General features: G+C 58.0%; 5 protein-coding genes across 5 annotated transcripts; 3 read left to right on the top strand and 2 right to left on the bottom strand.

Annotated features, from left to right (window-relative positions):
* Positions 1-1,023: 1,023 nt before the first annotated feature.
* L226DRAFT_460509 (uncharacterized protein) lies at positions 1,024-1,762 on the bottom strand (the record flags this gene model as incomplete). The annotated part of the gene is made up of 2 exons (XM_067675595.1): positions 1,024-1,611; positions 1,637-1,762. Coding segments are annotated over 2 exons (714 nt in total), but the record flags the coding sequence as incomplete, so codon positions are not given.
* A 1,951-nt stretch (positions 1,763-3,713) lies between these two features.
* L226DRAFT_522225 (uncharacterized protein) lies at positions 3,714-6,949 on the top strand (the record flags this gene model as incomplete). Its single annotated transcript, XM_067678748.1, has 9 exons — positions 3,714-3,911; positions 3,962-4,118; positions 4,212-4,355; positions 4,386-4,481; positions 4,546-4,637; positions 4,737-4,991; positions 5,047-5,392; positions 5,453-6,160; positions 6,222-6,949. The coding sequence occupies 9 exons, from the start codon at positions 3,714-3,716 to the stop codon at positions 6,947-6,949; spliced, it is 2,724 nt and encodes a 907-aa protein (XP_067537302.1).
* A 5,585-nt stretch (positions 6,950-12,534) lies between these two features.
* L226DRAFT_569944 (uncharacterized protein) lies at positions 12,535-13,875 on the bottom strand (the record flags this gene model as incomplete). The annotated part of the gene is made up of 2 exons (XM_067684371.1): positions 12,535-13,458; positions 13,576-13,875. 2 exons carry the CDS (start codon positions 13,873-13,875, stop codon positions 12,535-12,537), a joined length of 1,224 nt encoding a protein of 407 aa, XP_067537301.1.
* Positions 13,876-16,447: 2,572 nt separating this feature from the next.
* On the top strand, positions 16,448-17,225 carry L226DRAFT_545045 (uncharacterized protein; the record flags this gene model as incomplete). Its single annotated transcript, XM_067682316.1, has 5 exons — positions 16,448-16,544; positions 16,602-16,768; positions 16,844-16,861; positions 16,982-17,104; positions 17,178-17,225. 5 exons carry the CDS (start codon positions 16,448-16,450, stop codon positions 17,223-17,225), a joined length of 453 nt encoding a protein of 150 aa, XP_067537300.1.
* Positions 17,226-18,806: 1,581 nt separating this feature from the next.
* L226DRAFT_533783 (uncharacterized protein) lies at positions 18,807-19,433 on the top strand. Its single transcript, XM_067680544.1, has 3 exons — positions 18,807-18,925; positions 18,979-19,061; positions 19,114-19,433. The coding sequence occupies exons 1-3, from the start codon at positions 18,857-18,859 to the stop codon at positions 19,265-19,267; spliced, it is 306 nt and encodes a 101-aa protein (XP_067537299.1). The 5' UTR covers positions 18,807-18,856; the 3' UTR covers positions 19,268-19,433.
* The last annotated feature ends 539 nt before the right edge of the window (positions 19,434-19,972 follow it).

Genomic DNA, 19,972 nt, shown 5'->3' with positions numbered 1-19,972 from the left:
AAGTCCAGGCCAGTGCGAGTGCAGGTGTATGCGAGTGCGGGTCGGCGGGTATACGTGCGTGTGGGTGGCAAGAGGGCGAGAGAGAGAGAGAAACACACACAGAGACAGGCGGGCAGGCAAGAGTCGAAACAAAGACAGAGCGGGAGAGAGAGACGAGGAGGAAGAGGAAGAGAGTGGACGAGAAGACGTCGATGAAGGATGACGTGGCGGGCGTCTTCGGGACTCGGTTCCCACGCCACCGACCTTACGCTCTTGCTCTTGCTTTCCACCGTGATTGATCTCTTTGTGCCGTGCTCTCGCTTTCCCCGCTCTCTCGCCCTTCCTTACTTCGCCCTCTCCCGCTCGCGCTCTTTACGCTATCCTCGCGCTCTCCCGCTCGTACTCTCTCTCCCTCTATTGCACTTCACAAGTGTGCATCTCCGTCTACCCGCAAGCACACGGCAGGCATCGGCCTCACCAAGCTCGGCATGGAGAAGGTGAACAAGGGCGTGAGGATCGACATGGTGACGTCTCTCGGGGACGACCTATGGAAGTTCCAGCAGCTGAAACACTATGATGGTAAGTACTACAACAGTCACCCTCTGCAACGTCTTCATTGCCCTACTGGCTCTCTCTCGCATCCTCCCTCGCACTCTCGCTCGCTCATGCACTCTCCTTCTAGCCCTCTCTGGCTCTTGTTCTCGCGCTCTCTTCCCCCCTCCTCTTTTTCGCTCTGTCTTGCACCCTCCCCGCACTCTCCCTCATGCTCTCACTTGTGGTCTCTCGCGCTCTCTCACACTCTCTTCTGCGCTTTCTCTCGCTCTCTGAATTGCATGCATCGTCTGTTTGTATTAGTGTAGCATAGATAAGTCTTCCTGTATTATCTAGTGTAATGAACATATTCCGCAATCACTACTTGATCAACATGCTGGAACATATGAACACTACTCCGAACACTGTCCATTGTATCTACATGGATAGTGATCATATATTGATAAATGAGCACTATTACATACACGGTAATGACGACGTTTCTAATTTGTGCTACACTGTGCACCTAGTAGCACTAATTTGTGACACTATATCACCCGATAGCAGGATAGCAGATAATGGCAGCCAATTTGCGCTCTTTAGCGCAAATTGGCTGGGGAGGTTTTTCCTGATGAAGACAGCAGAGACAATGCCGATGATACCGTTCAAATCCCAAACGAAGTCGACGAGGCCTGCAAAGAATAGCAGGAGAGCCAGATGCAGAAGGAGAGGAAGGAGAGATAGGATAGCAGGCAAGTTCCACTTGTGGAGGCCATCCATGCGGTACTGGCGGTGTCTTCCCTGAGTCGAAGGGACCGGTGACAATCCGGCCAGTAGGTAGTTCACCCACTGTTTTGCAAGAATAGCCAGAAGAGCCGTAGAGAGGCTGATGATGAGACTAGAGAACCAGTACACATTAACGCGGATGGCAGAGCCGGTCAGTTTGAACGGAGGGACAGGGGACTGAACAGCCGTTGTGGCGTTGGCGTTCCTTTGAAGTTGCAGTAATACCGCCCGCATCATCTCGACCTGCGGGTCAGGCTGAAGGTTCTGGTACGACTCTATGACCAGCGTCGTCAAAACTGCGGAAAAAAGGGCAGCCTGTCAAGAACAGTTAGAACGGGACTGCTCTTCCAAGTGAATATGATTGAGGACGTACAAATATCAAGATGGAATCGAGATCGCTATTCCACGCTTGAACGGTTTCTTTATCTTCTACTAGCGCATGCTGAAGGTACAATGGCCATATATCCACGTCGGGGACAGTGTCTGGGATGCCGTCCTGTTGAGCAGTATCCTGTACGGACTAAAAAGAGTGCTTAAGCAAAAACACCGGTGGCGATTTGCATGGACCGTCACCTCGGAAACAGGTTGAACCTTGGGGCTGGCAGATGCGGAGTAGGATTTCATTGAGCCAAGAGACGTGCGGGAGCGGACACCGCTTGTGTCCTGACCAGAGCGTGTCACAGGTGGCACTTCACCTGTGTCAGGGTCCTCGAAGGTGACTGCCTTGCCTCCGGGTCGTCCACGTCCTACTGGTTCACTGGGGTGATGCGAGTCCCAGGTAGACTGACGGCTACTGGGAAATACAGAACTAGGTCTATCCGCAGGCTTCTTGAGTGTGCCCGCAAGACTCCTGAATCCTTGGTCATCCGCCGGGGATCGCTCGCTCGGCGGCAACCACATAGAAGCAACAGACATAGGCAGAGGCCTAGTTTCGGCGGCTCGAGGTGACGCGTCCACTGTAGCAAAATACATGGTGTCAGCGTCTGTGAAGCTGCAAAACTGTGGACACAACACTTGCAATTTTTGGGGCTTTCGAACCGCAATCCGAGGATACCAGGCGAAGATGGTGCGGGCATCGGAGTACTATAATTGTCTGGGGATGGATCCGATGTGGGCGAGCGTTGTGATGGTTCTTGCAGATAATCGTAGCGAACCTCGGGTACGTCATGGTAACCCGGGGGCCTATCTGCTGTGGCCTGGACTGGGAACAGAACGTCCTGCAAGGGCGTAGAGGATTCATGCGAGTAGATAGAGTGTCCAAGAGGCTCCACATTCATCTGAATTGCGCTAGTACTCGAGTCTTCAGGCTGAATGGAGCCCGTACCATCGTTATTGGTACTGCCAGATCTTGATGGATCGGAGTCCCGGTGATAGGGTAGCTGCGTCTCTGAGGGGAAAATCCCAACAAAAAACACAACAAACCTGAAAGGTTACGAGTTGGCTAGTCGATTCCCGGGTCGAAGCTGGGTGACCGTGGTCGCACGAGTAGAGCCTATCTGCGAAGTCGAGGAAGAGGCGGCGCGAAGCTGCGAAGCCGTGGACGGACTGAGAGGGGAAGGTGTGGGGACACGTCGAGGCGAAGGCTCACGGTCGAGGCGGGGTGTTTTGGAATGGACTCGGAAATGGCGCAATCCGGGGAGCGCGCTTCGGCGTATCGGGCGAAGCAGTAAGCCGGTGGGGCGTTGGGGAAGCAAACTCGCTCGCGGGAGGGCGCGTCGAAGGAAGAAGGGGACGAGGAAGGGAGTGTATAGGTGGCGGACGAGGGAGGAGAGGGACTAAACTGGTGCACCCTCGGTGAGTGGTCGGATTCTCGTGCTCGATAGCACAGGAGCTACTTCGCTCCTAGACTGGCGGTCTTCTCTTCGCTGGTGCGGGATACTTGCTTCGAAACTCGGCGGCGACTCGATAGTCGGGATTAGCGAACTCAGGCCCCTCGTGGGCTACTTTCTTGCGAAGCGAGCGAACTCTTGCTCGGTCGACACTACGGCGAGTCGACTGCTGAACTTACGGCCTTCCAGCGAAGGCGAACCGGCGCCAAAGTCGAGATGGTGACGGAGAGGGGGAGAGATTCTCTGATTAGCGCTGACACAGCGAAGTCATTACAAAGAGTGTTGGGTAAGAAGATAGATAAGTATAGTAGTAGCCTGCTCCCACGACTGGGGAACGCATTGAGGGTGAAACGAAGGCGAAGCGTGGTCGAAGCTGCATGGATGGGTTCGACTAGGGGCGCAGAAAGCTCGGTGACTCATCATCCCCTCCCCACTGAAATCTGGACTGTCCTCAGTCCTCGACGCATGCTGTCGATGGGGCGATAATCGATCGGACTGTGATGGAGCAAGATCGAAAGGAGGGGGGGGGGTCGCGCGAATATAAATGTGACCGGGCTCGCTTCGCTCGCCCTGTCGCCTCCGTCCTAAATGTCTGCGCGCCCTCCCCCTATAGTTCGCCTTATGCCCGACCTCCACCAAGACATCGACCGCCTCGTCGCCGAGCTGATCCCCCAGGCCACCACGCAGCTTGTCGAGGCGGTCAATGAATTAGAGGCCTTGTGTAGCGACGTCGCGACTGACAACGGCTATGTGGCTTCGGGATACGCCAAGGTTGGGGACTGTGCAGTGAGTTCGCGTAGCGGCCCAATAGTAGCGTCCTAGCTGACCGGTCGTAGGCGACCCTACTCGCTTTCTCCATGGGGCACGGAACCTCCGCGATGATGGCTACCCTCCGTGAACAGTCGAACCGTAGCCTCGACATCCTCAAGGAGTGGCCCCACGATGGCGAACGCTTCGCATCGGAGCTCGCCGCGCGCATCGACCGTTTCCGCCGTGAGTTCGAACGACGAGTCCTGCAGGCGCATGCGGCTCGCCAACGCGCGGACCTATCGCTTCTGACTCGCATTTCTCGGGTCGCCAATGAAGCCGCCGTCGTCGACGTCGATCTTCTCCTGCATATCCGGGGGCTCATCTACGAAGTCGAGGATGCCATGGACAAAGTCGACGCCGAGATCCAGTCGACTCTAGAGGCCCCCGGGGGGCGCACCTACATCCTTCCTCGCCGCGACGGTTGAGGGTTCGCGATTGCTTCGCTTCCAGATCGGCAGCTTCGCTCCTTTGACGTCCCAGTCATGAAGGTCGTGGCGGTGCCGAGCGCGGGTGGGATAGAGGCCAGTAACGGAGCGCTGAAAAAAGGTGGCTAGAGTAGGAAGGAGGATGTCTAGGTTGCGCCAATAGAGTTCGGCATTTGTTGAGATAGAAGCCGCCTGCCAGGGCCGGGTCTTGATCGCCGTAGAGAAGCTGATGCACGCGGTCCCGGGCGACTCTGACAATCTTAAACTGCGCAGGAAGGTGAGTCTTGGTCTCCCTCGCCTTCCCTTCCCCCTTCTTCTTGCCTTCCTCCACTCTCTGCTCGCCCCCTGCTCCTCGATGTTTTCCTCCACCACCAAGCCCCTTCCGACTGGGAGCTCGCCTCCGTCCGACCCCTTGGTTCCCGCTGCCAACTTGCTGTCGACCGCTCCGCCGGTTTCGCCCTCCCATCCGGCCGCTGAGGATCGCGACGCCGAGGGAGACGTGGTCCTGTCTGATGTTCTTCCCCCCGACCCCGTCGAGCTGGGCGACTTTGTCGCGGCATTCCTCCTCGAGATGCACCCGCTGGACGACCAGGCGTATCAGGCGCGAGCGCGCAGTTTCTTGTCAATCCTGGTACGCTTTGCAGCTTCGCCGGTTTGTATGCTCGCCTTGCTGACACCTTCCCCAGCGCGAAGAGAACGGGCGCAAACCCTGCCCTGACGTCGCCTTCTTCGATCTCTACGCCCACTTTGCCTCTGCGGCGTCCTCGCGCACCGCCACCGACTTTTTCTTCGACTACCTGGAGGTCTCGCGTGCGGTAAGACTTGAAGGCCTGCGAAGCGAGCTTGAGAGCGCCACGATGCAAGTCGACTTGGAAACCCAGATGTGCCAGCGGCTCTCTGCGGAGTACGGCGCTGGTGTCCTCTCCGCTCGGGACTTCGCGGCGATGATGGCGAAGTACCGCGGGTCGCTCGTCCGCTGCGAGGCCGAGGTGAAGGACCTCACCGCGCTCTTACCTCGCGCGGAGCTCACCGGTAAGTGCTCTACTTCGCCTCGCCCTGCCGATCATCGCCTTGCTCACTGACTTGTCCTAGCCGCCTCTGCTGCCAAGGCACGATCGAAGCGGCTGCCTCGCTCCTGGGCTACGCTCGCCCTCCATCGCATGCCTTCGGACCCCGAAGTGGATGGTCCTTCGACTAGCGGCGCACCAGCGGGACCGCCCACGTCCGCGGTGAACACCTCGGCTACGCCTTCGACTCGCCCGTCGTCAACGCTTAAAGGCAAGGAGCGCGCTGAGACCCTCAATACGCGCGACACTGGTGGGGAGCCTGCCGACGACGACGACGACGACGATGATGATAAACGCGGCGCCAGCAGCGACAGCGATATCGAAGAGATCCTCCCGCCCCCTACAACGCGCGCCTTGGCTCCACCGGTTCCGCGCAATCCCCCGTCGAAACGCAACCTCTCGCCTGAGCTCGACATCGACATGGAGGAGTCGCCGAAGCCCATCAATCCCCCGAAGAAAGCCCGCTCGTCGCGGCCGGCCGCCGGACCTTCGCTAGCTCTCTCCGCCGCGTCTTCGACCGCCCTCGACATCCTTCGCGACCGGGGGATTAACCTGGTCCTCGCCGAAGTTGAAGGCGTCTCCGAGGAGCACCGCTCTGCTATCGTCTTCTCCGCTACCTGCGACTTGTGTGGGCGTGACTGCGACCGCGGCGTCGGACTGAAGTGCGCGGCCTGTACCACCAAACGCAAGGTCTGCGCCACCGGCGGTATGAACGTTTTTGGGGAGTTCCGTCGTGAGTGCTGATCCCTTCGCCTCGCCTTCGCCGCTCCTTGCTAACGCCCTTTTCGTTCCAGTGAAGCACCTGAAGACCCCGGCCGCCCAGTTCAACGGTCGCACTATCACGATTGTCGACGACCTCAACCTCGAGCATACCACGCAGGTTACCGAGGCAATCAAGACCTTCCAACACCAGGGCCCGATAATCCTCGCCTTCCACCAAGGCCGTCTGAACCTCCACCTTCGCGCTCTTGGGCTACCCGAAGGCCCCAACAGCTCTGGGTTCCGGGTCGACCTTCGCCGCGCCGTCGAGGTCGACGCTAATACCTCGCACACCCCTCTTTCCCTCAGGGTGACGACCAGGCGTGCTGAGTCGAAGGGCGCTGAGTCGAAGGGCGCCCCCGCTGCCGGTACTCGTGCCTCGACCTCTCGTGGACGCGGCGATACTCGCTCGTCGGTTCGAGCAGAGCCCCAGGCCTCTGCCACCCCGACTGCTGCTGGTCCCACGGCTGGGTCGTCGAAGGGTACCGCGGCCGGGCTGAAGGCCCGCGATGTGGTGTTGGCGGCGAACCGGGCCCAGGCGAATGCTCTCGTCGCGCAGATTTGGACCATGGCGAAGCAACTGGCTCAGCTGCGTACCGACGAGGAGGAGCTCACCGACCTTTCCTATGGCGAGTATCGTCCCAGCCCCCCGTCTGCGCCCCTGCAGGAGGCCCTCGACTTCGCGCAACTGGCCGCGCTGGACCCCTCCGCTGACGTCGCCGCTCTCCGGGAGCTCTTGGTCCTTCCCGACGCCTCCGAGTAGCTGCGCTCCTTTGCTTGTCGCCCTTCTGGTGGTTGCCACTTCGCTGGTCGTCGTCATCGCGGTAGGGGGTCCTCGTGCTTCGCTGCTTCGCCGGTGTCGCCTGTACTATACCTGGTCAGTATCTTCCTCGCATATTTTCTCGTACGTCTATCATAAAAGGGAGAAAACCAGTAGCTAGTCTTGGACTACCCGTAGCCAGCTTTAGCTAGTCGCAGGCTTATTGGGCGGTGGTCGTCGGCGCTCTCTGCATGTACTTCTAGAAGTCCTATATAATAAATGACTGTGTTCTTGGGAATGACAAAGGAGTGCCAGTATGTATAGTCTAAAGGGATGGAATGTCTGCAGTTGACAAAGAACGAACTGAAGTGAGGCGAAGCGCGGCGAAGCGAAGCGAAGCGATGCGAAGCGAAGTATTGCGAAGCGAAACAGTGTATAGCGAGGCTAGAATATATATACACCAAGGTCGAGTCCGGGACGAGGCGAAGGAGCGAAGCGAAGGGATCTGTTGAAGATTGTTCCTACGATATCGAGCATAACAAAACTAGCTTGTGAAAGGGGGAAACGTGTCCGGGATACTATTCTGTAACAAGGTAAATGATATCCGAGGGTCTGTAGTTCCTTCTGCATGTTTGGTACCGCCGACGTCTACTCGGTCACCTCCCCTCCCCACTGAAATATTGACTGTCCCCAGTCGACGACTCCGGGCGGGTGGGAGGGTCAGCGTCGCGTCGACTATTCACCGTTGTCTCGCTCTGCCACAAGCGCGTAGTCGTCGTCGCCTTCTGCAGGGCCATCGAACTGTTCCATCTCGCGCAGACGCTCCTCGTCGATGTCGAGTGCGTCGGGTGGGAGCGGAATCACGTCTTCACGGGCGAGGTACGAAATGAGCCGAAAGGCGGCGACCGGTCGATCGAAGACAGCGCCGTTGAGCTCCGCGACTATGTAGGCACCTCCTCGGTTTCGGGAGACGACAACGTAGGGACCAAGGTAACGAGCTCGCATCTTGCGGTTGAGCGACTTTTCGATCGCGGTGTTGCGCATGAGGACCAGGCGGCCTGCTTTGAAGTCGAAGTTCCGAATGGTGAACCTGTTGTCGTGTTCGAACTTTCTCGCCGCTTCGACTCGCAGGCAAAACACTTCGCTGCGAAGGTGCTCGAGTTGCTGGGGACGCTTCTGCAGGGCGATGGCCCTTCGCGCGATCAACTCTGCCGTCGATAGCATTGTCGAAGGGACCGGCATGAGATACGTTGCTTCGGCAATGTCGAAGGGCATGATCGGGTTTGTCCCCGTAACGGCGAAGTAGGGCGAACATCCCAACCGCCGGCGAACGGTAATACGGTCGGCCCACAGTACTGAATACACCCGCGAGACCCATTGCTCCTGGTCGCCTTCGCAGGCCTTGACCAATGCGTCGCGCACATGGAAATGAGGGCGTTCGACCACACCATTCGCCTGCGAGTTGTATCCAGATATGCGAATATGGTTGACATGGTAGTTCTTCGCGAGGTATTCGAGCGCAGCGACCCATGGCGAACCGTTGTCGGAGACTATCTCGCTAACAGCGCCCCAACGACACAAGAGGTCCTGGTAGAGCCCGTCGCCTATCGCCTTAGCGGTCTGTACTGTCGAAGCGCGCCCTTCTGCGTACGAAGTCGTCGCGCAGCGCGCGTGCAGGAAGTGCTTGTAGCGACCGGGCATGTCCATCGCGTTGACGTGAATGCGAACCATAGGTGGCGCAGGGAAGGCAACGGTGGGAGGGATGTGGACTTTCGTCGTCTGGCGAACCTGGCACTGGTGGCAGGACTTTACATACCAGGCGATATCGGCGTTCATGTCAGGCCACCAGAACCTTTCCGATACGAAGGAGCGAGTCGCGAAGATGCCCCGGTGGCCGACATAATCGTGCATCTCGACCAGTACCCTGGGTCGACTCGCCTCATCCAGTACTCGGCGATGCGCGCCCGTCTTCTCGATCCGCCAGAGTCGGGCCTGTTTATCTGCGAAGAAGCCGGACGCGTACTTGATGAAGGCTTTGAGCTCCTTTTCTGAGGGATGATCCGGGCGCCGCTTGTCGACTAGGAAGGCACGCACTTCAGCGAGGCGCACTTCGAGCTGCTTCGCCTTCGCCGATCGGGGAAAGTTCGAGTAGTTGGTAGGGTCGATGATTGGGAGCTTCGCGGCCGTCCCGCTAGTCTGCTGAGCGAAGACTGAGACGGCCTCGATGTCGCCCGGGGCGAAGTCGCGAAGAGGCGCGTTACCCAGTCGACCAACTGGCGGTGGATTCACTATGTGTAGGAAGCCGTAAAGCTCGTCGATCCAGTCGTTGAAGTCGTCCTCGGGCTCCGGCGTGTCGCCTGGTTGAGCTGGTCGCCTTGACAAACCATCCGGACCGTGCCGTGCACCTGGAACATGCACTAGCTCGAAGTGAAACATGTTGATCGACATTATCCACCGGTTCATAGAAGCCGACGGCGCGACGTCTGGATTCTGGAGCATGCCCTTAATGTAGCGCGCATCGACCTCTACGATCAGGTTGCGGACTCCTATGAGGAAGAAGCGAAGGGCGCGAAGAGTCCGGTAAAGACCGTAAAGCTCGAGCTTGGGCTGGGAAAAGCGGGCCTCGCGGTCGTTGAGCGTGATCGAACCGAAGCGATTGTAGTACCGCAACTTCGCGTTCTCTAGGTCGCGCTGGGCGAGCTGATATCCGACCGCGATGTACGACGTGTCGACGGCAAGGATGACCGGTGCCTCTGACTTGTAATCGATCGCACGAAGCGCGGGCGAAGCGAGAAGGAGCTCCTTGAGGTCGGTCATTGCTTGGAGCTGCTCAGGCCCGAATTCGAAGGGAACGTCCTTCCTGGTGAGCTTGACGAGCGCATGGGCCTTCTTGGCGAAGTCCTTGATGAATATACGAGCAACTCCGATAGTGCCCAGGAAGGCGCGAACCTCTGAGAGGTCCTTACAGGGTCCCCAGTTGACGACTGCTTCGAGCCGCTTCGCGTCGGGTCTGCGACCCGCTTCTGTGCAGAAGTGACCGATTGTCATGAACTCTGACGGACCTATAAGCGACTTTGGGCCGGAGAAAGTCCCGCCGGCGAAGCCAACATGTTGTACGCAGCGATTGACATCTTGGAAGTGTTCCCAAATGTACCGGCGAATTCCAGGATTCGCGGGGAGCGCTTCGGGAATGCCGTCGACACCTCGGTACGCGGTCGCTGGGCCTTTGATAGGCACGTCGTCGAGGTAGGGAATCGTGACGTGCGGGATCTCGGGCTGAAGAATGAAGGTTACGTCATCGTGAAAGATGGGGACAGAATTCAACCAGCCCATAGGTAGGGTCGTCAACCGCATCGCGCCAAATGGGGTCTGGAACGTCGTCAGGTCGCGCGACGCCTCGTCAATCTCACGCTCGTCGTAGCCGACGTACAAGTCGAGCGTAGTGCCGCAGGCGCGCCCAGCGAACTGTTCGGTGACGTGATCGGGGATGGGTGGAACGCCTGAATGCTGTATCGTGACCGCGTTGAGGGGCTCGAGGCTGTGGACGATTCGAATCTTGCCGTCCTTCTTCGCGACGCAGAACCATCGTGAGCGATACGAAGCGTTCGACGGCTCGTATGTACCAGCGTTGATCTTCCTCTGGATGAGCGCGGTCGCTTGATCGTAGAGGCCCGGCGGTATGGGGAAGTTCTTCTGTACCCAAGGAATGTGGGGGACGACAGGGAATCGCACAGGCGGGAACATGTCGCGACAAAAACTGCCTCGCTCACTGTCGTCCCAGGCGAAGGCTTTGTTGTGTTTGCACATAAAGTCGTCGAGAAGGTCGAGCTCAGCGGGCTGGAGCCAGTGATGCGCGGCTCGCATCGCGTCACGTCGCTCCTGGGTATATCGACCTGTCGGCACAAAGGGTGGCGGGTTCGGGTCGAGCACAGGTAGCATCGCCAATGGGTCGCCGACACGGTTCCGGACGATGCGATACTCCTGGGGCAGCTTGCCCACTATCGCGCGGACCTTCTGCGTGACCGGCTTGTACTTCTTCTTCGTCGACAAGAAGACGGCGACCGGCCCAGCCACGGGAGTCAAAAAGTGGGGTGACACCGTCGACTGGAACGACGGAACGGTTTTCGGAGGCATAGTCTGAAAGGCGAGTACGGGAGTGGTTCTAAACGAAGGGACAGAAGGAGGAGGCGAAGCCGCGAACCCGTCCGCAGCAAAAGGCGAAGAGGCAACGAGAGACTGAAGGTTCGAGACGAGGGGCGTCGGCGACTTCGCTGGGGCGTCGAAGAACCAGGAGTGGACCTCCGAGGCCACTGACGGGTCGTCACACGCAAATAAATACTGTTGAGTAATGGTTGACGGTTCTAAATCCGAGAGCGAGGTGTAGGCAGTGCCTTCTAGGGTATGGGTATCATGGTTGTAATCGAAGACGAACGCGACCTCTCCCTGACTGTCAATCAGTTCCTCGAAGCCTGAAAACCCGAAGGCGCTTCGCGCGGCGCGGTCGTCGCTTCGCCTCGCACGTAGGTGGGGATAGTGAGGGACTTCTTGGTATTCGGACAAGTGACCACGATCTCCTGTCGCCCGGAACTGTCGCAACGCGAAACACATGACACCAGGACGTCGAAGGGGCGACCCAGAAGAACATCGTAAGGCGCGCGATCGACGACGTGCATCTGAAGGTAAATGACTATACCACCACGAAGCTCCACCGGAACGTCACGAGCGAGGCCCTTCGTCTCATGGACTGCACCATTGGCCGATTGCATAGGAATCGTCGACTTGTGGTCATAGGCTATACCGAGGTCGTGACACTTCGCCGCGCTGATGGCGACTATCTGCGATCCCGGGTCCAGGATACACTCAACCAGCGCATGGTCATTCACCCATGCGGCAATCGAGCGAAGTTTCTGTGTGGGCGCGGCGACGATGACCTCCTCTCCACCGTCTGCCGCGGCGTACGAGGTGTATTCGCGAAGTTGATAGGACGCCGCCGGTGCCTCCGCGTACGCCTCCAGGGACCTGGGCGTTTCGCCAGCTTCCTTGTCCTCGTCGCTGCTCACTTCCTCAATAGTGGCGCTGTTGACGGCTACCGGGGCAACAGGGGCTCCTTCAAAGGCAACTCGCCTCGTCCCCGTCGCTCTGTGGAGGCGCTTGCACATTGCCGGCGAGATGCTGAGGAGCTCGATCGGCGTGAGCGCAATCGAAGGGGACTCCACGAAGTTGCGCTGGAACACCCGGTCTTCCACCGCCGGATCGAGCGCCGCCGGTTGGTTGCGGTAGGCCGGCTCACGGGGGCGTGTCAGGTTCGCAGTTCGTGAAGCGCCGATGTCGGCCTGAACTCGAGGCGTCTGCGCCGATTCCATAACACGCAAGGCGGAGTAAGCGAAGTCACGCGAAGGGGGTGCACCTGCTTTGGTCGCATCGGGGACCTGCGCATACGGGTGAACTGGCGCGTCGCCCGCCGAGCGAAGAGGCTCGCTCAAGGGCTCTTCGACTGTCGACTGGGAGGGCTGCGGGAGTGGCGTGGGCGCGCGAGGTTGGGACATCGGCATGGGAAGTTCCTTCTCGGCGGTCTTCGCCTTCTGGGCTCAAGTACGAGGGGGCCGCGTGGAAATTTCGACCCCGTCGAACTGAACACGCTTCGACTGGTCCTGACGACGTTTAACCTCTTGCAGCAGGGCCGCCTGCTGTTCGTGCGCTTCGATTTCCTCTTCGATGGTGCGCTCGTAGGCCGCGCCGCCGACCATGTGGGTGTGAAGGGCGAACATATTGTTCGCCACCCCTCCAGGCTGCGGCTGGTGCGCAGGGTTGCGGTCGTAGTAAGCGCGCATCGCGTCGCGAATAGTACCTCCTGCACCTCGACGGAAGGGGATCTCGCGACCGTTCGCAAGCATGACGTGACCGTTAGGGGTAACGCGCATGACCAGACCCGCTCTTGCGTCGCTCTCCACCTCTGGACAGATGGCGATACTGCAGCCCTCGTTGCCGCAGTAGTAGCATGCGGGGCGAGGGGGGGCTTGGTTGCCTTGACCCCCCGTCGGTCGCGCCGCAGGCTGGTAGCGCGGGGGACCGTCCGGGAAGCGATTGTAGTTAGCCAAGGGTGCCCCGCGGCTGGCACCGCCACCAAACGCGTCGCCCTCGCGAGCTGAGCGAATCGCTGCCGTGAGGAGGTTCTGGAGTACCTCGGCTTTGATGACCAGCTCATCGCCACCGGTCGCGAGGCAAGGTGCGTTTTCAATCGCGGCAGGCATGTGCGGGGGGAGGTCGCGACGTGGCACTTGAGGCGAAGGGGGTCGAGGCGCCTCGCGGCTCTGCGCGGCGCTGGCGAAGCCGTTCTGGTTATCAATTACGTAGGAGATCGCCTCATGAACCTGTTCGACGGTGTAGGAGTCATCTCGGTGCTTGTCAGGGACCTTCTGGTTCAAGCGCGCTTCGACCGCGGGACGGCGGCTGTCGTGAAGGAGCCGCAGGAGCGTGTCGACGACTTGTCGCTGGGTGAGCTCGGGAGGCGTCTTGCCCATTAATTAGCGTGCCACGGGGTAGAATTCGCCATAAAACTCCATGTATTCAGACAGCGAACTTATCCCGGTGCGAACGCGCCTCAACACTATCTCGTCGAACTCGCGAACCGTGAACTTGTGCTTCGCGTCGGCGCTGAGGTAGAAGCCTAAGATCGTCGTCTTGAACCCGTCGTAGTCAGCCGCAGAATACTGGGGAAGTGATTCCCAACGTTTCGCGACGTCGATCGGCACGTAGGTAAGCGCGGCCTCCTTCTTCTCAGCTTCGTCGGCAACCTGATGCTTTGCCATGACCCGCTCGAGGTCGCGAAAGTAGCGTTCGACCCCTTCGCGACTTGTCGAACTCCACTGTGGGGTTCCTCGCTCGTTCGATAGCGGCATGGCGTCAATTTTACGGGCTGGCTGGGCCATAGTGGTAACGAATATGGGGGGGGGCGGTTGACGCGGAGGGGACTGGCGGGAGGCGGTCGATGCGGCCTTGGAGCGACGGCGTGGTGGTGGTAGGTTCTTTTCGATGCCCGGGAGGAGTGGTACTCCCTCTTCGCGATAAGCTCGACGTGTTCGCGAAGTCGACGAAATGTTGGGGAGCGACAACGAGCGAGGTCGCGTATGAAGCGCGGGGTTGGTCGAACCGAAGGGTGGTAACTCTTGTAAAGAGGAGTCGGTCGAAGGCGAAGATGGTGCGGTGGTATACAGTCGCGACTCGTCAAACAGATCCTGGAGGGCGATTTGCTCGTCGAGGTCGACTGAGAACTGGTGAAGGAGCTGTTGGACCTGGAACAGAGACTCGTCGAGGCTCGACGCAGAGGCTAAAGGTGGCGACGGTGTCAACAGCTTGAGCCGGCGGTGTCAACTAAAACCCCTCGCGGTGGGCTCCAAAATGATAGGGTAGCTGCGTCTCTGAGGGGAAAATCCCAACAAAAACCACAACAAACCTGTAAGGTTACGAGTTGGCTAGTCGATTCCCGGGTCGAAGCTGGGTGACCGTGGTCGCACGAGTAGAGCCTATCTGCGAAGTCGAGGAAGAGGCGGCGCGAAGCTGCGAAGCCGTGGACGGACTGAGAGGGGAAGGTGTGGGGACACGTCGAGGCGAAGGCTCACGGTCGAGGCGGGGTGTTTTGGAATGGACTCGGAAATGGCGCAATCCGGGGAGCGCGCTTCGGCGTATCGGGCGAAGCAGTAAGCCGGTGGGGCGTTGGGGAAGCAAACTCGCTCGCGGGAGGGCGCGTCGAAGGAAGAAGGGGACGAGGAAGGGAGTGTATAGGTGGCGGACGAGGGAGGAGAGGGACTAAACTGGTGCACCCTCGGTGAGTGGTCGGATTCTCGTGCTCGATAGCACAGGAGCTACTTCGCTCCTAGACTGGCGGTCTTCTCTTCGCTGGTGCGGGATACTTGCTTCGAAACTCGGCGGCGACTCGATAGTCGGGATTAGCGAACTCAGGCCCCTCGTGGGCTACTTTCTTGCGAAGCGAGCGAACTCTTGCTCGGTCGACACTACGGCGAGTCGACTGCTGAACTTACGGCCTTCCAGCGAAGGCGAACCGGCGCCAAAGTCGAGATGGTGACGGAGAGGGGGAGAGATTCTCTGATTAGCGCTGACACAGCGAAGTCATTACAAAGAGTGTTGGGTAAGAAGATAGATAAGTATAGTAGTAGCCTGCTCCCACGACTGGGGAACGCATTGAGGGTGAAACGAGGGCGAAGCGTGGTCGAAGCTGCATGGATGGGTTCGACTAGGGGCGCAGAAAGCTCGGTGACTCATCACCGGGACTGGGGCTAAAGGAACGTCGGTGACGCGAGAGGGAATGGGATTGTGATGATATACGTACTGGGGATGCCGTCGACATTGAGAAAAGAGCGAACGGAAACTACAGTGTTTGGCAGCGTTCTTAGAGGTCCTGGTACAACTAGAGCAGATCGCCGAGCTGATTAGTTAGTTTCCCATCGCTTGTCAAAAAAAAACGCTCAACTGTTGACCGGTTGATTGCAGTTGACCGCCCGGTGGCGAGCTTCCACTTCGGGGCTTCGGGGACATTGTCTCTACACAATTATTGAGGAGTCAATCTGCCTGTGGACTATTTGCTGAAGAATAATGATCCTCGTGTGCACTCCGCTGCCAACAGTGATACCGTGGCTCAAGTGGCACTGGGGAATATGTAAACTGGTGAGATCTCACCAGTGTCTCATCAAGACCCGGGGCGCCTTGTCGAACATCTTCCTCTTCTCAACGCCGTCGATTCGGAGCGCTGAGCTACTACTGGGAACGCTCGTGGCCCGTAGGGATGGACGAGTTATTGTTGAGATGATGAGTATTTCAATTATTGTCTGCTGTAAGCTCTTCGATTGCCGTCATACCACACTACCATCCTCGACACAAGCAAGCACAGAGGGCGTGTCAGTGAATCATAAAAGGAAGAAATGTGGTGAATATATGTACCAGGGATGCCGTCGAAATTGAGTAGAAGAGCGATCGAGTATTACAACAGTGTAAGCCTTCTCTGACTATGAGGTGAGTAGGGCAGAGCGCCGGCTTATTATGTAAGCGCTGCCGTATGTAACTTCGACGCCGAGCGTGAACGCGTGAACTAGTGTTGCCGCGAGTGGGAGTTGCCACTCGCGAGTTGTGAAGTCCGAACTCCCGGAGTGAGTCACTCGCCACGCGAGTCAATCCACTCGCCTACACCGGTGCAACTCGCTGATTGATGATGTAATATACCGCCCGCCTCTGATTGGGCCTACCGGGCGCTTTCGGTTAGTGGTCTGTTCGGTCTGTTCCGGCTTCCTGCCTCGGCGCTTGCTCTTGCGGTTGTCCTCCTGGAGGGGCAACTCGCGAGTCAACTCGGACCTCACCTCGGCGCTACACAGCGAGGCGAGTTGGCGCGAGTGGCGCCAACTCGCCTCGCCTCACCTCACCTCGCGGCATCACTAGCGTGAACGTTAACTCTCACCCCACGAACATGTCCGGGACGTCGCCCCGGACACTATGTTCTCCGTGCGTTTCTTCCAACCTCTGTGCACTCACCTAGCGCAGAAGGAGCTCTCGCACACCATTCATCTTCACCCCTCCTACTTCGGCCCATGTATGCTCTAGTTCGTCGAATATAAGCTCTACTCCGACGTCGAGGGCACATGCTCAGGCGAGTTCGGCTACATCATCGCCGTCATCTCTATTCTTGACATTGGCAAAGGCTTGGTCACTCCTGGCAACAGCCAGGCCGAGTTCGTCATCCGCTACAACGCGCTCGTCTGCAACCTGCCGTTCAAGGGCGAAGTCATGGATGGTGTGGTTGTGAACGTGAACAAGGTGTGCCTTACGCTTCCTCAGTGATACTGGGAGCTGGCCACGATCAGGGCTGCGGTCGTGGTGGACCGTGGTAAGATGGGCTTCTTCATGGATGTCTGACTTCTGAATGCGTTCGTCTCGCACCGTGAGTCCTGATTCGTTCGTCTGCCCGCTTATGTTTTCAATCCTGGTTGTCTCGACCGTGTTTGCCATCCCTATCCTGCATGGCCGAAGCTTATCTACCCAGAGCTCAAATTTGACCCCAACTCGAACCCACCATCCTTCGCATCCGAGGACCAGATCGGTACCGCCCTCTGTCGCACATTCATGTCCTCCAACGTCTGCCCGACAAAGATTGTACGTACCGCGCTCTTCTCGGTCATCCCGACTTTCATGCATCACGGTCTCACAAACAATTTGACTCTCGCAGTTCGCTATCGGTACAATCAAAGAAAACCACTTGGGTGCGATCGATTAGGCAGCGTCCAGCCAGCACGTCAAAACCCTGGAGCCCCTCGACAATTACGCTGCACTACTCCGCCGTGACCAGGAGTTCCTATGCATCCGCCATTGCTGGCTGGTCTCAGTCAACGTACAGAATGGTGCTCTCTCTGCATGGTCTTTCGCTGCTCATGAACGCACCGACGACTGTTGGCATCATCGCCATGTCGCGCGAGTGCCTTCTCGGTATTACGTGCTTTCGTTTCGTCGTCCGTATTGCTAGCACGAGCGTAGTCACTTTGTAATGTATTATGCATCAAATAAATTATTCGAACGCGTCGCGGTCGACAAATGACGCAAGTCTGACTTGGGCGTATGTCCTTGCTTCAGATCTGCCGGTTCCGTTCGTCCGCACACATGGTCAATGTCACGTAGTTAGTCTCCCGTCGCCTGTCAACACGATTATCAACTGCTTACCCGGGTGACCCCCCGCCTTCTACTTCTCGGGGGCTTCGGGCCTCCTCGGTGTCGAGCATTCACCGAGTCCTTGCTCGACGGTTGACGTCGACGTCCTTTCGGAGCGCTGAGGTTTCGGGAACTCCCTTTCTCATGCTCGTGGGGGTTGGCCGAGTGATTGTTGAGATGATGATTTATAAGTTCTCTACTTTTCGACCAGCATTGAAGCTGTGAGCTTTGAGAGCAGTGCCGTAACCCCACATTGCGCAGACGACACTGAGGACTCGGAGAGCGGGGGAGGAGGATCAATTAGTATGGAGCTACAATGATCTGCCTCTTGCAATATTCTCCATGCTAGCCAGTAACAATCTGGTACGAGGAAAATGAGGTGAGAGGACGAGGCCGTGAAGGGACCGTACTTGGCCCCTCAACCGGCGCAAGCGCCTTGTCGAAAGTTGGGAGTCAGCGAAGGGCGTCTACGGAGTCGCCTCCCATGGCCCTCCATTTGCCAATCATTGGGTCTCGGTCATATCTATGTCATACCTTATGAGAGTGGGAGTCCCCGCCGAGATTCATATTAGTCGCTCGGGAGTTGACCCAGAGTCGCGCACCTGCGGCATCGGTGTTCTGTACTTCCTGTATGACAATTCCCTCCAGTGCCCATATGTTCCGTGCGCGCTGATCGCCCTAAAATGTGTCGAGATGATAACCTAGTGGGAATGTCCCAGGGGCCAGGGATGGCTAAGACCATTGCGCTAAACTAGACAGGTGAGAGATCTAGCGGGAGGATGCTCTATGGCCCCGGGATAACAGTCAGTATGCGGTGGAACTGCCTGGTCCCATGTGTGCTGTTGGGGGAGACGACATCCATGACCACAAATCACGTCTCTCTTCAACTCGACGGCGTCTTGGATTATCCACATTGTACCCTATCCCGGCCCATGTCGTGGGTTAAATACTTTTCCCACAAAGTCACACTCAACGCGGTGTAAGTAGGGGTGAAACCCGCCGAGTTAACCAAGCGCGCTTATAAAAGCTACCGAAGAGGGGGGTTGACTTCCTGGTCGCACTGCCAGTAGCATTGCTGCGAAATGGGTGACGAAGACAACATATATAAGGTTGGCACAGGCTTCCAAAGGACCCTAGGAATCTCCCTGATTCCCTGACTCGCCTTCAACGTCCCGCCGTCCCATCCTCCACTGCACGCATACTATGTGCTTCAACATCATCAGCTACGTGGAGTGGGCTTGTGCCTACCGACAGAACACAGGTCGCCAGCACGTACGATACGCTCATGTTGACCACGGAGGTCCTCTCACTCACCATGGTTCTAGCTTGACTGCCGCCGCACCATTTGCAGGCTGAGCGACCATCACAAAACTGAGGTCCATGACTGCGACAAGACATGCGTTGGAACGTGAGCACGATGTTGCCTCCGACTACCGAGTAGTGCTCACCTGTCCATGCAGCGCTACTAGCGAACAGCACATCGTCACCGACACCTACCAGGCTGTGTGCCTGCACTGTGAGAAAGCCGGTCGCAAAGAGCACCCTGGGGTGAAGCAGGTCCAGGAAGACGGCGCGAGCAGTGGCGGGATTCCGTACCGCTACCTCGTTGGATAGATAGGATCGATGGGGTGATTGAGAAATCGTAGAACCACGGGCCAGATGTGGAGTATTGTTGAAGTTGTTGCCCGGCGGAGGCAAGTCGGTGACCGGTTTTTGGTGCAGTTTGTGTAGTCCCCGTTGGCGTCCCTGAATCGATGTATGATGTTCGCACACACCGTGGTTCATTGTGAAAGAAAAGAACCGCTAGTAGGACGGTACCGACGGCCGTAGGACCCCGACTGACAGGATTGGGGCCGGGAGCTTATTGAGATAGATCGCTATAGGAAGGAAGGGGACATCGTGCAAATTCGGCGAAGTCTGTGAAGCGTGGCATGGGAGAGGAGGCCGCAGCTTGGCGCATGATGTTTGCAGGGGCACGAGGGCATGTGGATGGGCCTTCGATGGTTCTGGTATCGGAAGGTGTGGAACGTTGGAATGAAGGAGAAGCAGATGATGCCATCGGGGCAATTAGCGGAAGAAAGCGCACTTGAGATACGGGAGTGACGGACGTGGAGGATCCGCTACGCGCTGGTGATGGTTGACGTTGAACCAGGATTGAACCACGCACCGTCAACTCCAACACCATCTCGCCATTCTGTCCATCCACCAGCGACCCTCCAAAGTGTTTTCAGGTATGCGTGTTCATAATGAGCGCATGAGCGGAGTCTTGAGACAGGAATGACGGTGGTTGAATTCCGGGCCTGGTCTACGGCCCTGTCG

Source organism: Lentinus tigrinus, assembly GCF_003813185.1.
Source record: "Lentinus tigrinus ALCF2SS1-7 unplaced genomic scaffold L226scaffold_8, whole genome shotgun sequence".
NCBI classification, from domain to species: Eukaryota; Fungi; Basidiomycota; class Agaricomycetes; order Polyporales; family Polyporaceae; genus Lentinus; species Lentinus tigrinus.
The sequence above is the reverse complement of the archived record's forward strand: the minus strand, read 5'-3'. Positions and strand labels throughout refer to the sequence as shown.

Coding starts and splice junctions, on each gene's coding strand:
- L226DRAFT_533783 (XM_067680544.1), top strand. CDS start 18,857: ATGTGCTTCAACATCATCAGCTACGTGGAGTGGGCTTGTGCCTACCGA. Junction 18,926..18,978: donor AGAACACAGGTCGCCAGCAC/GTACGATACGCT, acceptor CCATGGTTCTAG/CTTGACTGCCGCCGCACCAT. Junction 19,062..19,113: donor GACAAGACATGCGTTGGAAC/GTGAGCACGATG, acceptor CTGTCCATGCAG/CGCTACTAGCGAACAGCACA.